Raw genomic sequence first — 17,748 nt, forward strand, 5'->3', positions numbered from 1 at the left:
TGGAAGAAAAGCGACAGCGAAGGCTTCCCTCATCTGTCTCCTAAAATTTACCAACCACTGTCAAATTTGCCAGCCACTTTTCAATCATCTGGATCACAAATGCTATCTTTAGGTAAGATGACATGGAGCATTTGTGTGGGGAATAACTCAGGGCAGAAATAATAGAGAAATTGTACTGTCAGTATACTTCCTGGGGTTTCTAAAGATATGTAAAACCTACCTATTGTTTGGTACTGGAAAGAACAGAAACAACACTGATACCAGAAAAATTATACAGTGCTTACCTGCGACCACATTCTGAATATTTACCAATATTTTTTAATATTAAGGCAGCTGTTAATCGGATGTGTTTAGTTACTGGTCCCTCTTTTTCATCCTGCAAAAGTAAAGACAAAAAAAAGTGTAAAAGCCCTGCAGTTAGTAGCAGGCAACAATTAATATCTAGTGCTTGATTCAAACAGTACTAACTGTGAAATCTCTGAAGACAAGGTTTCTTGATCCTCTCCTTAATGCCATTAGGGCAGCACTCGGATGATTCACAATGGCCTTCTGTGCTCTGGGAGTAGAGGCAGTAGCCCCTGCAGCTGGCTGCCTGCATTAGTAAAGAAAGAATTAATAAAAATAAGCTTTGCGCTGCTTTCTAGACAATTAACAACTCAGAAAACTTACTTTATGATTTTTTACATATCTGAACAGTGACACAAAGATCCATTAACACTTGGTGCTGATACATGATTGCTTCCACAGAGATAAGCCTTACTATAAAGCCTTCAGAAGAGTCATGCACTTTATTTTATATGAAAAAACACTTCTCTTGAAGAAGTGCTGCTCATCACCCCTGACATTTGTGATGGAAATGCAATATATTGTACTAGTAACACAGCCTGAAGCGCACCAATTTGAAGGGATGTTTTATCAGACAGGAACCATGACAGCAGCTATGCAAATGCCATCTGAGATTTGGCCAGAGAAGGTCCTTAAAGTATAGTTACTCAAAACCTGACACAGGTCATTGGGACCATTAGACACTAAGACAATATAAAATATATATTAACTATGATTAGTGAGGAGCAATATAAAATAAGTTATGTTCTAAGACATAAAACATGTAATTGCTGTAATGTAATTGTTAGATCAAACATTTGTAAAACCAATTACCTGTTACTGCAGCTTTTAAACTGAGATTAATAAATTAAGCAGGATATATCAAACATAGCAGAAGAATTTCTCCATCTTCCAGTATTAACACTGAAGTTAAAGTTGTTTTTCATACAAGAACTTGGAAATTACTCATGCCATCAGAGTTCAGAATGTATAAACATAGAACTTTAAATGATTTAGACTCATAATGTCATTCTAAAAAACAATTTGCAGTATTGGTGGTGAAAAATATCACCACACTTCAATATTATTATTATTATTTTTATGAAGTCTTTTAATACCCTAGTAGAACCTGGTTAAGTATAAATAATGCTTACTTGTAAATGTAGCATAAATCAAATGTAAATGTTTTATATTTTTGAATGAAAGCCTGTAAGAGTTTTATTTAGGTATCTTATACTGAAAGTGAATATTGCAATAAAACTTGAACTCTCTATTTAGAAAGACTTAGTAATCTGAGGTTCTAACAGCAAGGAAGCCCAGCTAAAAACTGGGTTCCTGTAGTAACAGACAGATCCCTCCCTAACATCTTAGCTCATAATCACTGTGTCATCCTCCCTGAATAGAAATAATATATACAATACAAATATAGATAAAATACAATATATGATATGTGAAATAAATAAAAGGCTTTAAGAAGTAAAATGAGAATGGCAGGGGCTGAATTAAGAAACTGGTAGGCAATGATATGTTCATAGAAGACAGAGTACCACAGTAAAAGAATTACTGTCTTAATTTTTAATTTCTGGAATATTTTTGTTTTCCTCGTATTGAGAAGCACAAGGATTCATCAGTGGAGGCTGTTCTGAATGTCTCTCTTCAACAGTTATCATACCATATTTCAGAAAGCTGGATTACTATTGCCTTGATTCTAGAAATATTGAAAGAGGGAGAGCTGCAATAAATGTAGGAAGATATTAAAAAATTACCTTCTCTTTCTAAGTTTGAAGAAAAAAGAAATTGATAAAGTTACCGAGACACCAAGTGAACTGACTTGTGTCTGCGGGCAAGTATCTCTCTCTTGAAACATCTAGATTTCTTGAATTTCTTTAACTGTATTATCAACTTCAAACCCTACCATTTATGTTGTGACTTAAAGTGATCTCCTGCCTCACTTCCACATAGCAGTAAGAATATTCACATCTGCTTCAGTGGCAACAAGGGAAAAAAAAAATTACCATGAATCCAAAAGGATTCCAATGCATAAAGCTACAGCCAACATACAGTTAAATTCCTAGTGCTACCTGACCTTCCAGAAAGTCATACTCAGCTACCTCTGAAAACCAGAAGAGGAAGAGTTAAAATAATAAAACTTGAAAAGCAAAGAAATACAGAATTAAGGTATAAAACCAATTCTGTAATGGAGCTTTACATTGCTTAACTAGTTCTAGAAAAGCCATTACAGATTTTTTCAAGTGTGTATGGTGTCATGATAGACAGAAAGGATGATTAGGGAATGGGCTTGTCTGTTACATTGTGTTCTGTTTTACTTCCAGCACTGGTAACACTCAGGATCTGAAGTCTATGATGTAGACCTAATAAATGCCTAAAAGTTAATGACTTAAACAAGCTTTGTCTCAGTACCAGTTTTTTTTAATCTGCTTTATAGCTCCATACAAAAATTTAGTGATCTGGACTATCAGTTGTGAGCTGATAGATCTGACACACTTCTAGGACTCAGAAAAAAGTAAATTAAGCTAAGACCTTGTAAGACAGCTTTCAAACATGAACCTGTAAGACAGCTTGAGGCGAGCTGCTGGAGTGAGCTTAGGGCTTCATCTGACAAGTCATTGATTCTGGAAAGCAAATGATCAAATCTTGTCTCCCTCACGTAGCTGCTGGATGCTCTTTTCAGCTGTGCAAACAGAACTCTGGGGCAGCACTGTAAGGTAATGGGAGGGGACACACTACACTTACTAAAATCTTCCTGTTTGTTAAGGGAGGAGAGTAAAAGTAATGAAAAGGAACCTTTATGTTTTCACAAGACAAGGAAGTGTATTAACTGTGGGAGTGCTGACAGAGAAAGGTCTCATCTCTTCCTTTTGTTCCAGCCCACCTCCTGCACTGGGGTTCAACTCACAGTAAGGCAAATAGATTCCACTCATGTGGCAAGTCCATGCTTTTGTTCTATGACCATTTAAAAAAAAAAAAAAATTCAAATTGATTTACCATACAATCTAACAAAAACTAAAGCTAGGTCCTTCACTGTAAGCAATGCACAGCCATGAGAAGCAACAAGAGATGTCACAGAGAGTCAAAACAGAATCATAAAATCATTTAGGCTGGAAAACACTTCTGGGATCACCAAATCCAAATATTAGCCACTGCCACATCCACTACTAAACCATGTCCCTGTGCACCACATCTGCACATAACACAAGACATAAAACATCCTATTTTGAGGAGAGGAATGTTCTCATTTCAATCTGTGTTCTGAAATCGCATCCTTGGTATCTTGTGGTATTGCAGTCTCAGTATTTTATCAAGAACTGGTTATGCATGTGAATTCCTGCTTTCTGAATCTGACCTAATTAGGGAATTCTGCTTCAGAGTGGGTGTATGAACAGTTTTTCTCCTGTGAGTACCTGTGCCAATTTAAAAGAAGCTTGTGAGGACACATAGCTACTGGAATGTGTTATCTGTGTGATGGAACATTATGAAAAGGCAGAGTTAACACATCATGCTAGTAGATGGTGTCAGTCCTACACTTCCCACTTACCAAGTATTTAAGACTACATTACCATAATTCTTTTTGTGGTTTTCCAAGGTTTTCCAATTTTCCATTACACTGAGTGTTGCTCAGTTTAATGAAACAAGGCACCATAAAGCAAATATAAATCTGTTTTAAGATAGTTTTTTATATTAAAAAATGAAAGGACTCTCAAACTAAAATTCTCAGTTTTCATAACTTGAGTTTCTCTGCTGCCTCCAACAGCTTGGTAGCAGTTTTACAAGCCTCAGAACAGAACGGCAAAAATCTGCCTGGGACCATGTAATTATATCTAAAGTGGTTCCAGTCAGTTACTAACAAAGGCCAGGTCTTAAAACACACTTAAACAAGTAACTGAACCTTGAATAACTCCACTATTAACACAGTCAGCCCCCAAACCTCACACCAGTGGTGTTGCACTCTCCAATATTAATTCCAGATGGTTGAAATCATTCTGGGTAAGAGAAGAGCCGAATCCCATTTCAGATGGCAACACAAAATCAGAAGACTCTGAGGAGTCTTTATCATTTATCTTGCTTGCTTGTTTAAATGAAAGTTTATTACAACAGTCCTTGGATCAAATCAGCCCAAATTTAGACCACAAAACTGGAAGGAATACAACAAGTTACAAGACAATCTATTTCAGCTGTGTGACACATGAACTGTACACAATAAATAACTTTCTATTTGTATTACAAGCACTTCCCTGTTATAAGGAAAGTTATAAAATGCTATCCAGTTGGACAAAAAATAGGATAACACGTTGAAAACAATGTCCACCACAGAGTTTTAGAGTTTTGATCATATACTTTAAAGAATTACGTGGTTTAAGATAACTGCAACTACATCAGAATCTATTCCCCTTTTTGTCCTTTGTGTCTTACTGGAATGGACCTCAAATTTGATTACAGATTCTTACATATGCAGAGTTTCACCTGATAAGCCAAATTATAAACAAATTCTTTCAATAATTTCTAATTCTCTTATTTTCTCTATTGTTAATGAGGCTCAAGTCTCTTACTTATTGGAAGGCTTCTGATTTCCTACTTGTCCATGTTCATCTTGCTTTAATCCTGCAAGCAAAGCATCTCTAGAACAATGCTTATCCTGTTTGGGGGAAAGAGAAAGACAGTAAGAATGGTGTGTGGAAATTTACCATGAAATCCCTACTGTTTTCTGAAATAATACGTGAAAGAAAATCTGCACCTGTAAGTGGGTAATGAAGGAAAACCTCTGCCGCTGGAAAGGTTCACATCCCTCCCATAAGCACTGCCCTGGGTAGACATCCTTTCCTCCGTGTTCGGTTGCTGCATGATAGAAAACCTGTGATGGTGTCTGAAACCACCTACAAAAAGAGGGGAGGGGAATTTAATTTTTTTTCCCCATTTAATGGTGAGGTACAAATGTAACAAACATCAAATCATAGTGGTTAACCTTTGTGGGTTTTTTTTTTTTCTGGACTGAGACATGTATTGATAAATGGGAAGTTGCAAAATAAACATGTACACATATTACCAGTGAGCCACCAATAAATGTCAATATAATTTTCCCAAATCTGATTGAAATATCATGGTTCTGTTTTCTACTTACACTTCACTGAAGAAATAATGCACGTAAATTCCAATAGACACATTGTTTGCAATACAAGCAAAATACAGCAACAAACTATGAACAGCTAAACCAGATTAGGTCTATATAATATACAAATATATTTTTATATAAAAATATATATTTATAGAATAGAATCTCTTATATTCCTTTTCCCATTTTCCTTCTTCACTGGCAGTCAGACTCAGACCTTATTTAAATCTGTTCAACATGGTGGCCCTCCTCTGGACTCATTCCAGCAGGTCCATGTCCTTCTTGTGTTGGGGACCCCAGAGCAGGATGCAGCACTGCAGGTGGGGTGTCACTGGAGCAGAGTAGATGGGCAAGGATCACCTCCCTTGACCAGGTTTCTGTGCTGCAAGCACACATTGCTGGGTCATGTCCAGCGTCTCCTCCACCAGCCCCCCCAAGTCCTTCTCAGCAAGGCTGCTCTGATCTGTTCATCCCCAGCCTGTTCTGATATCAGGGTTTGCCCCATCCAGGTGCAGCACCTTGCACTTGGCCTTGTCAAACCACATGAGATTCCCACAGGCCCAGTTCTCAAGCCTGTCCAGGTCCCTCTGGATGGCATCCCATCCTTCAGGTGTGTCAACTGCACCACTCAGCTCAGTGTCAACAGCAAACTTGCTGAGGGTGCACTTGATCCCTTCATCCCTGTCATTAATAAAGATATTAAGTAACATTGGTCGCAGTGCAGACCCCTAAGGGACACCATGTGTTGCTGATGTCCATCAAGACTCCCAGTCACTGATCACCACCCTCTGGATGTGATTGTCCAACCAATTCCTAATCCATCCAGAAGTCCACTTATCAAATACATCTCCCTCCGATTTAGAAAGAAGGATGTTGTGTGGGACCACTTCAAAGGCTTTACAGAAGTCCAGATAAATGTCATCTGTAGCCCTCCCCTTATCCTCTGGTGTGATTACCCCATATCAGAAAGCCACTACATTGGTCAGACAGGATTTTACCTTGGTGAAGCCATGCTGGCTTTGTTTGTTGTTGCCTGTTCACCAGCAAGGGTGCACCACCTTTGATCCTGCTGTTCTGATTAATGTACCTGTACAAGTCCTTCCTGTTATTCTTTGCATACCTTGCCAGGTTCAGTTCCAGTTTTGCCAGCTCTGTTCCACTCCTTTGAGTCCAAGGATCCCTCTGACAATCTCCCTTAACACCTGAAGTCTGCCTACTTAAAGTTCAAGAGCCTGACTTTATTCCTTATGTGATCCGTATTTCTCAACACTGCAAGCTCTACCAAAGCATGGCTGCTGCAATCTAGGCTACCTCTGATCTCACGTAGACAAATGATGTGCTACTGTAACATATATAAGCTGGTAAAGGAGACTTGCTGTACTTCAAAAAACATGGTATGAAAATAGTGAATGACCCAAAGCATTGGGGTTTTTTTCTAGCCTATATACACAACTTATGTATCTCAGATGTTACAAATTAAGCCCCTTACTCCAACAGAGAAAAAATGGCCAAAAGAATTAGCTGCTCAAAATTCACTTCAATACAAGTAACCCAGCTCATCAACACTCATTTAATGCTTGAACCAAAGAGGTCTAGAAACCTAGCTGCTGCCATTTGGGAAGTCATTGCCACCAGCTGCCCTCACACACTCAGCTTTTGAACAGCAGATCAATGAGTGCTTTGATCTAGCCTCCTCCTTCCACATCCCACTACTGATTTCAGTAGTGTCCATTATGCAAACATACTTGCAACTGATGCCTAGGCCTAAGTGTACAGATACTGATACCTGGAGACTATAAAGGCATCAAAGAGCTAATTTCACCTTCAGACAAGTCTTAGCTAAAAACGGAATGCTACTGCAGTAACCACCTGTAATACAGCCATTACCTTCTGCACTGGCAATAAATAATACTCTCTTTAAAAGCATTCATCTTTTACATGCTAGTTACCTCTTACTGAAGGAAAGCTGAGAAGGAGAAATATCTGCTTCTTGCTGTTGGTCCAGATAACCCATAGCAGGAAATGAAAATAAAATGTTTTAGATCTACACTGGCTCAATAGAAGGTGTTTCAGAGGACAGAAACATGTCTTTTCACAATAAAGGGGAATCAATTTAAGCCTGGCACTAACCATTCTATGTATAATTTCTGGCACAGATGAAACAAATTTCATGGCCTAAGTGAAATCCAAAATACAGTGCAAATTATTTCATTCAGCATGACAAAGCTTCAGAAAAATAAAGCTATTTCAGCTATGCTGGCTCATTCACTGTTTAAGATATTCAGTGTTCTACACTTCAATCACTGATCTAAAAATATTCAAACTTACTACCATTTTGCAGAGAAAAACTATTTTTCCTTAGAGAAACACCTAACTATAATAATAAAGAAAAAGCTGACATACTGACAATATGGTCAGTTCAGTCTAGACTCTTGTTTCCACACTTAATTCATCCATGATTCTGTTCAGCTGCTGAACAGAACATTAATAGCTGACTTGACAGGCACTGGAGATTCAATAGCATTTTCAATTTACTTTTTAAATACAAAGCAATTCAAGAGCAGACATCTGCCTACCTGTGAAACAAAACAGCAGCTTTTAAATTAAGCTGCATACAATTAGCAGTACTTGCAGACAGCTGAAGTTCAAAGAAAAACACCTACTTTCTGTTACATCCTTAATGTGCTGACTGACACCTTTTAGAATTTTACTTCCACTTCAGATATTAAATCTGAACACATCTACCAGAGGCCAATAATTTCAACCATTTGCATAATTCAGCCTCATCTCATTGTAGTCTTTAGACACTAGTAAATCTGTGGCATTTCAAATCTTAGTCTAATGTTTCCTAACTTAGTTCTAAAAAAACCCACACCAAACCAAAACACCAACGCACACCATTGGAATGTTGCTGACTGGAGCAGCCAAATTAGACAGCAGAAGAAAAACATACTATTTTATTTATTAATATTTATCTTGTTTCGCAATAAAATGTTTAAGGCCTGCACTGACTTCTGCATTGTATCTTTGAAGGAAAACGTAATGCTAGTATTTTTTGATAATTAAACTAAAGACCATGGATAGAGAAGCAGGTGAAAATTACTTTTTCAAATGTGCCTCCTGCCATATCTTTCTAGCTAGCTACAAATATCACAAAAATCTCCCAATATTCTATCATTCTACTGTGATGAAACTGCCTGCTTAATCTTAGGAAAAAAATTGCTGATCAATTGAGAATGAAATCAAGATGTGAATGTGAAGTTCACATAGACTAATGACCCACTCAAAAGTATCTTCTTGTTTCCCACTTAAACTACTCAATAAAAACAGCTGAGATTGAGAGCCATAAATAAAAAAAGAACAGGTGGCAATTCCAGGTTTTTCTTTATGTCTAACAGAACCAGGAAGCCTACAGGAGATTTGATACACCTGTTTTGATCAGGCTGTTCAAGGAATATGAATAAATAATACATATTCTGAGGAAAATGCTAGCTTAACATTTTGGTTCTCTCTTTACCCCAGAGAACGTTGAGTGTAATGTTTATCTAAACTGGTTTTAGGCTGGGACTGAAATAACTATTTTAAAGGTGACAGCATATAAAGAGCTGTGTGTCATGTGAACTCAATCTGTTAAAGCAAAAACCTCTGAAAGCATTTGAAAAGAATGTAACAAGAATGAACATTCTTTTGAAAAGAATGAACAAAAAGCAGTACAGGAATTAATAGCCACATAAACAAAAGCAAAAGAAATAATACACTAGGCGTGGAGTAAAATATAGAGATCAATGGCCTTGCAGCCCTTAACTTCAGTCTCAGGTAAACCTTCTAAAGTATTATTTTAAGACAGATTACAAAAAGACTGATAGTGTTAGGTAATTTAATAGTATTGCTCCTCCTGCTGCCCCAACACAGCTCATCCTATGTAACCTCAGACATGGAATGTAGTTGGTGACTTTAAAACTGTAGCTGAGCAAACTCTTCAACACGTTATAAACTGGCAAGGCTTCCTCTGCTGTGACATTGCCCCAGTCTTTCATTTCAACCTCAATGCAACCCACCCGTACCTAGGCACAAGTTAATGCATCTACTGTGCAGCCAGCAGACTGTCTCTACAGTTCTATTTATTAGTAGTAAGAGGGGAAATTACAAAGTAAAGCCTTACATACATTTCTTACATAGAGAAGTGTCACCTATCAAACAAAGAAAAATCACTTTTAAAGTGAAAATAGTGCAATGATTAAAAAAGTGTCAGATCTCTGTGTCTTGCATTGACTGAATGATCTTAGAATTATATTTGCAAGGAATGAAAGAAACAGAAATTACACCTTCAGGGGTTTCATACTGTCATTCAGTATTCCTATAATTCTGTTCAAATGCCTTATTTTCACTATCAGTTCCAAACAGTTAAACTTCTCCATCTTTCATCCTAATTTCTTGAATTTCCCACCAGCTTTCTGTAAAATCAGCTTTATACTCCCCTCTTCATCCTACAGTGATGAGACCTCTCACTCTTTTTTGTACCATCCTATATGTTATGTAATTTTTCTCACTCACAATTTGTCTCCAGTTTTTTAAGTGGTTGCTTGACAACTACCTTTTTTTCACCAATCTTGCCCTTACCAAGAAACTAAGCATTTCACAAACCTAAGTTATTTTAAAAAACAGTGTCAAGACACACATACTTTTAATAAGAGTTGCATCAAGTTTTATAAGCCTACATCTAAATGTCTGCTTCTCTCTAAGAACAGCAGCAGCAAATTTAAAAAAATTTTAAATCATGGCTGTCTAGTTTTAAAGCCCTGTTCCTTTTTACTTCCTTTGATGACAAGGGCATCCCCTGCCACACAAATGGTATAATTACCAAAATTAGTCACAAGCTAAATAAGACTGCGACCAGGACACTGAAGTGCAACACCCTGCTCTTGCAAAACTGGAAACACAAGAAAATGTCAAGACATGATTTGTAACTGCAGTACAGGAACTACTTTTATATTTGCAACACAGAGAACAAGCTTCAGAGCTCAGAATTCTTTTAAACTTAACTACACAACTATTTTTTGTTACTGAACAATCAATGTACTGCAAGAAAGTCACAAAATACTCATTCTATGCTTTGAATTATAACTGAGAGCAGTTAAGTGTCTTGCCTTCCCCCATTTCATTCAATTTCCTCAACACTTTTCCCTTTTTCTTTTCCCTACTGTTGAAGTATAAAGTAACTTAAGGAAACAGAATGGATGGGACTTGTAGAATCACTTCTATATACAAGCATGCTACATATCAGTAAAAGGTAAATAAAGAAGCCATTTACTTTTTACAAGATTGCCACAGACACATGAAGTTCTGTCCAGGTTTTTTCATTTGCTCTGCATGTTGACTTGCTGCAGTGTATGAAGGTGGCTGCAAATTCATCTGCTGGCCCTGTACTTGAACTGTTGGTATCGATGTTGCAGGTGTGCTCTGTAGAAAAAGTTAAAACAATTTTAAACAGGACTTATTTCTAGACTTTACATACAGTTTACTGCTTGTTGAAAGACTTTTTGTTTTACACCTTCATCCACCACAGGTGTTCACTTTTTCATACTCTGGACTCTGCATAACCATTAGTAAGACACAGTAACACAAGTAACACAGTAACATATAACTTTTACACTGTAGTACTTATGCAGAACTTCCTAATATTCAAAACATAAACTTCATGCTGAAATTCAAATACAGAATTATGACTGCAAAGAAATTTCTCAAGGGCACTAGTGAAGCAAAGGTTAACATTATCAAATGCTTTGTTGCTATTTAAGGAAAGAAAAGAACCTCATGCAAACTCAAGGCATTTCAGTATCATCAGCACAGGGAACAGTACCACATGCTCAGAATGCCAGATGATGCTGTACAACTTGTATACAATGAAAAGAGAAACACTTCAGAAAAGAAAATTATGTTCCCCTTGCTCCTCTGCAATATAACAAGACAATTAACACTCAACTAAAATTATCTTTGAAATTACCTAAAAATATATAAATCCAAACCAATTTTATTTCTTTTTCTGAATAATAGATACTGAATGCTGAACTTTCCATTTCAAAACAGTGTCAGAATATTTTTTCTCTTATTTTTTTTTTTCCTGGAACGCTCTGGTCAGCAAGACATTTGTAAGGACGATGACAGTAGAAAAATTAAGCTTTTATATATTATTTAGAGACGAAGACCTAACATCCTTTTTTCCCCACTGTTTGAAAACAAATTCACACTCTAAAGAAACCAAATAAAATTACTTGCAAGTCTGTGTAAGAATATTATAAAGAAACACTTTCAAATGGTGCACACCTTTAGATCTTTACAGCTAGGTTACTGAGTAACTTTAGTAACTTTTGCTACAAAGAAATAAATAGCTCACTTCAATTTCTAACATTTCATTTGCATATTGATTTACATGTTCTTCCTGCTGCTCCCGTGGATAGCAGTCACACAGTCAGTTGTGAGTTAATAACTATCACAGATTATACTACCAATAACATGACCCAAGGGACAGCAAAAAAGCCTGACAAAAGCGAGACACATTCCATATCCAAGCAATATAACATGATAAAAATAATGAAAAACTCTGTAAAACTCCTGAACACGGCACAACTAGTTATGATGCCTGTCATCCATCCACATATGTGAAAAGTTGTAAGAAAGGACTTGAGTCCATTAGTCATAACTACAAACTATTTTGAATTCAGCAATGATTTTCACCTAAAGACCTTTAAGCTATTTCACAGAATGGGTAATGAATCCTTCACAAGGTATCTTCTAACACAAGGTAAATACAAGTGGAGCCTTTTAATATCAACATCCCCTTAAAAAGGCATTTTTAAAATTAAGCTGCAAGTAAAATAATGGACTGTCAGCAGTACAGCCTGTTTTGCAACCTTCACTTGGCATCCCAGTATCAACGCATTTTGATGGTCTTTTATGTGACTTTTTATCCCTATAGAACTTCTGTCTTGTTTAATGTGCTGAAGAGAAAATGAGCTTACTGAATTAATTCAGCATTTCCTTTAATTCTCATCATTCAATGTGTGGTTCATGTATTATTTACTCCATTCAGAGCAAACCCTGCAATTAATCTGGAATTATGAATTTTCTCAAGGGTTTCTCTGGCAAGCTCTCCTAGTGGTATTCAAAGGTTTTAATATCATCTCATTGAAAAATTGTTTATTTTAAGTAAGTTGATCTGAGATATACAACACAAAATGTTGCATGCTGAAAATGAAAGAGCTCAGAAAGAGAAACAAATTTTCAGGACAAAAAGTTATCAGTCAGTTTCCCCTCCCATTTTTTTTGCCACTTTTTTTTTTTTTTCCCCTTGTGAGAAAAAAAAAACCCTGATAAATTGAAAAGAAACATGTAAAATAGTTCTTGTTGTTTACAATTCTCTTCTTAGTGCTCTACTGCGGGGCAGTTTCACCCAAAAGTGTTGGACCCAACACCATTTAATTTTTAAAACAAATCCATTGCTTGCCTATCAGCTTTGTTGACTGTATTTTAAATCAACACATAAAGCAAAAATTACATTTGCTTCTAGCATTTTTTGCTTTATTTTAGAAATGAAAGTTTTACAGTCAAAGATCACAAAGCCTTCCTCTCTTCATCCAAGAGATCAGAAAGATTCAGAAAGATCAATGCTAATTTTTGGTTTCCTTTTCCCTCTATTGTCATGTATCAGTTTAGTAATGCATGACACTTGGGCTATCACTAAAATTATGTATAGCCTTTGTTTTTCAGAAATGAAACGCCTTTTTCTCCCAGAAATGTACCTAGTAATACTTGCTGCATGCTACTTTACAGTGCTCAAATGCAATGATTATGTAAATTCACTTATTTCTTTAAATGATGACAGATATTAACTTTTCCCAAATGAAGTCTGAGAAAAGGAATATTCTTAAGTCTTTCCATGAGGCATAAAGATTCCAGAAAATTTCCTCCTCTAGTAAAAACATTTAATGAATTCATGTTTCCCCAAGAAAACAAATGCCCAGTGCTCCGCTACACTTGAAAGCGCTTCACAACAAGCTTTTATAATCAAATTAGATCTCTCCATGATACAATTTGCAACTGCCACCAATTAGCCCTTTTCTCACAGCACCTTAGGACAGAAAGGTACCTCTAAAGCAGCATCAGCTATGTCAGTAGGGTTTACACTCAACCCTGAAGTACACAAATACAAACCCTTAATGCCTGTACAGTCTGTTTACAGATCAGATACTAGAGCCTACTTTTAATAAGCACATAGAGATTTTATATCTAGACTGGGTTGACTTTAGACTGAGGTATTGGAGAGGGGGAGGAAATTCAGCCTGGTCATGAAAACCATGAGTACAACTAAGAGCTTTCTGCTAACTACAATGGACTGTTTACTAAGATGTTAATTTTATTTTATGCACAAGAGCTCCTACATTTGGGCACACAAGCTTCCTGTATGAGTCGAAGCCAGCTGTGGCTTCCACTTACATTTCAGAGAACCAATGATGCTATTCCCTTTATGCACGAACAGATAACTATTTTATCATGATACCTGCACATTCTATTTAAAAAGCCTACTGTGCCACCAGCAAGAGAACACTGTGCATCCCCAGTGTGTTGGGGATTTTGCTGACATGTAGAGCCATATGCAGTTTAAAAGCATTAAGCTGCATTTTTTCCCCACCACTAATACATGCACAGCCACTGTAAATAAATGTAATTAAAAAAGAAAAAGTTAATTATTAGTAAAAATCTTTTTAAAGTATAATAGGATTTACAGCTTGATATAATAAAATTTTGTTTAGCTTATTCACAATAATGAACAGATCTACAAAAACACATAAGCTGAAAACAAATAGAGCAGAATTTGAGTGTGAGAAAGAGGTCAAGTGGATAAGTAGGCACCTAAATAAATGTTCTTTTCTTGTTAGATTATTGAAGTTTATGTCTCCTTGCAACAGTGTGCTTCACAAGTGAAGGGCAAAAAAAGCAGAGATTCTGTATTTCACTACTTCCAGCTGAGAAACTCATTTACTCTGTGGCTAGGAATGAATTACACCTCCCAGAGCTACACACCTGCTTTCTGGTGCATGGTAATTCTCGGCACTCCAATCAACAGAGAGCAGGAGCAAACAGAAAAGGCCACACAGATTTTGCCACCTAAATTTCAACAGAAGCATGTTTCAAGTGGGCAGCCATCAGAGAAATGGGCGTGCATTGTTTATGAGGGTATGACAGTGATGAGCAAGAAAGTCATTACTTTAAAAGCCAGATGAGGCAATTTAAATCAGATATGCTCAATTCTAAGAACTTGGCGTGATATCTGAGCATTCCTTTAAAACACACACCAATTGGGACAAACCAACACGGTTATGTTCAACAGATGTTTTGGAGGCGTTTGAAGAGGAATAAGAAAATGTGGCAAAGAAAAGCATACAGATAGGTAATTGCTCATTTCTTTTTCAACCACCAGTCTAGCACAATGCCTCAGGAAAGCAATAAACCATGAACAGAGAACACCAAAAGTAAAGGAAACAAAAAAAGTACAGTACCAGTTCTGTCTCCATTCAAGAGTACATTTCATGAGCTTACAAAATATAGATGGAGATGTAAGAACAAAATTGCAGCACCCTGTGTATTGTGTACCTATTCTGACATAACTAATAGATCCCCTTTTTTATCATAGTGCAAAATATGAAAAAAAATTTTAAAATACTCAGTATACATACAGTGATTTCTCAACAAGCTTTACTGAGGTATACAATTGATAGGGAATAATCTCAGATTATATACACAAGAAACCTGTATTTGTCTAATTGGATTTTAATGGTACTTACATGGGCTGTCCCATAAACAGCCAGTACACAATTTTCATTATTTTAATAGGCCACTTAAATTAACATTTTTCCCCAAGCACACTGTATCATCCCATTTCATACAACGAAACAAATTTCTCTTAATTTCTAGATTCCCCTAAGGATTATTTAATTCTTTCTTGCTTTTCTTAGTTTTCAGATTATTGTTCCATGCCTGCCCTATTTGTCATCCTTCCTTATCTTCAAGCATCTTCCCTTTCTCCTCTCTGTAGTTCATGACAGCTAATCCTACTGTACTTGCATAAGCAATACTCTCCTCCTTTTTCTGTCCTCTGAACCTCTTTTCTCAGTCTTTCTGTTTGGTTTTACTTTTCTAAAATTTTTTTCCCTTCTCTCTCACACTTCTCTGAAATACAAGCTGTAGCTTAAAATAAAATTTTAGGCTAACAAGCAAACAAGAATTCAAACACTAAAAGCTTCAGCACCTATGTAATTTTGCCATAGCTAATACCCCTTTATTCTCTGTCCCTCACTGTTTTTCTACATTGATTGTATTTTAATAAATTTCACAATGTTTGCAGCAAAAACCATGCTCTCCTTTTTCTTCTGCAAGACAGCCAATATATACTTAGATGCTTCAGAGAGGATAACACAATGCGGATGCTCAAGTGAAAAAAAGCGTTCCTCAGCTGCTGCCTTTCAAAAAAGTCAGGGACGATGAAGCTGCTTGTCAGATGAGGAAGACTCAAAATATGAGAGAGAAAATAGAAGATAACACAATGCCTAATCTTGAACGAAGTCATACCTAAAATTCACACCAAATTCATGAGACTTCGGCTACATTTCCGGATATTTAAAAATACTCCTAAAAGCAGACTTAATATTGGAAATACTTATCATCTCCTTTTCCAGAAAAGCAGTGGCTATTGCCACTATTGGCATGATTTTAAAACAAGCTCAGCAACTTTAGAGAAAGAAAAAGAGCTGTCCAGGGTGATTTTGGTACTGTTTATAATCAAACATGTTAATTTTAAAGAAGTGGTGATGATCTCTGCAAATCCTAGGCCAAACTACAGTGATCACTATATCTGAACAAAGTACTCTAATATGGGTTCAACTGTAAGTCCATACTTGCAATATTATGACAGATATGATTCATAAATATATAGACATATGGCTAAGGCTAACAGTTAATGAATAAGTTTCTCACCAAGATCAAAACTAATTAACTCATTTCTTTCACATTTATGTAATTTTGAAGAAAGGAAGGGCATCCTACAGACAACAGAATGAGCAAGCTTTCAGGGATGCAGATTTTAAAACAAGTTCTTCTGATATGCAAATTTCTACCAAATGGCAAACCCAGCAGGCAGCATTTCTGTATGTACAGGTAATGAAAAATGTAGTAACTATTAATGATATTGATATTAGGGATAGTGTGAAAAAAGAAGCTATCAGCACAGAAAGTATTTTTCTATCCTCCCCTTCTAGTATCATGAGATACATTATCAAAATTAAGTGAAATAGTTAAATGTATTACCCCCTTCTCAAAATTCTTAAAATCTGATAATTTAGCAGCTGCTTCAGATACAACTGCAAAGTTTTTTCAGCTACATATTGAGGGAATAAATAAACATATTCCATTTAAGAGACAGCCACACCATTTTGTACTTCGGCCAAATCCTTAGCAAAACTATAACAGAAATTCAAACTGTGTAACAGCTAAAGACACTCAGTGTAAAAAGCAAGGCATAGCTAATACATCCTCAGTACAGAAAATCTAGCATGCTGTCCCTATGATGCTAACAGAAACTATTAATTTTGGTCAGATTATTCCATGTACACTCAGGACTTAATTTCCTCGCTCTCATCTGTCAGAACTCTTAACTGCCAGACTTGCCGTTCTATTCCCTCTGCTCCTAATTTAGGTTAGGAATGGGTTTTTTGGAGAGCAATTTTCTATGCCTATGTACAAAACTAAAATAAATTCTAGATAACAGAATAATCTCTATTATGATTACTAATTAATATTCCTGATGTCCATACCTCATTTCTAGTAAAGTGTTAGGGAGTAACCACTTTCAAAAGGTTCAACAAATTCAATCAAGGGACAAAAAAGCCCAACAAAACCTCACCAAAGCTTGTCAAACAGAAGGAAAAAAAAATCCCAAAACATTGCTTGTTTTATTGATAAACACTGTAAATACTTTGTAATGAATAAATGTAAATATTTCAACAAATTTACAAAATAATACTTCCTCCTAACTGTAGTGAACCCACAAAGAAAGACCTTGAAGACCAGCTTTATATGCAAGAACTTCAACTCATTTCAGCCATGCTGATTGCAGGTGTGGTTCTTTTCCAAAAAAACATATTCACCCCTCCACAGTGACCAAGAATAAAATGCAGAACAACACTGACATTTTTGCAAGACGATCCAGCAAATTGTTGTTTTCAGAACAGTTAATCTTTAAA

General features: G+C 36.3%; 1 protein-coding gene across 2 annotated transcripts in view; it reads right to left on the bottom strand.

The window, feature by feature from the left end:
- The window catches only part of LOC131591838 (AT-rich interactive domain-containing protein 2-like), a 93,993-nt gene that overhangs the window by 2,963 nt on the left and 73,282 nt on the right, over positions 1-17,748 (bottom strand). The window contains exons 17-21 of one of the 2 annotated variants that reach the window (XM_058862934.1): positions 10,764-10,912; positions 5,078-5,216; positions 4,893-4,978; positions 469-592; positions 285-376 (exon numbers count right to left, since the gene is read on the bottom strand). In XM_058862934.1, coding sequence (XP_058718917.1) covers positions 285-376; positions 469-592; positions 4,893-4,978; positions 5,078-5,216; positions 10,764-10,912 — 590 coding nt within the window. The remainder of the gene's footprint in view (positions 1-284; positions 377-468; positions 593-4,892; positions 4,979-5,077; positions 5,217-10,763; positions 10,913-17,748) is intronic. The other variant, XM_058862935.1, reaches the window with a different exon arrangement.

Source organism: Poecile atricapillus, chromosome W (genome assembly GCF_030490865.1).
Source record: "Poecile atricapillus isolate bPoeAtr1 chromosome W, bPoeAtr1.hap1, whole genome shotgun sequence".
Classification (NCBI taxonomy): domain Eukaryota; kingdom Metazoa; phylum Chordata; class Aves; order Passeriformes; family Paridae; genus Poecile; species Poecile atricapillus.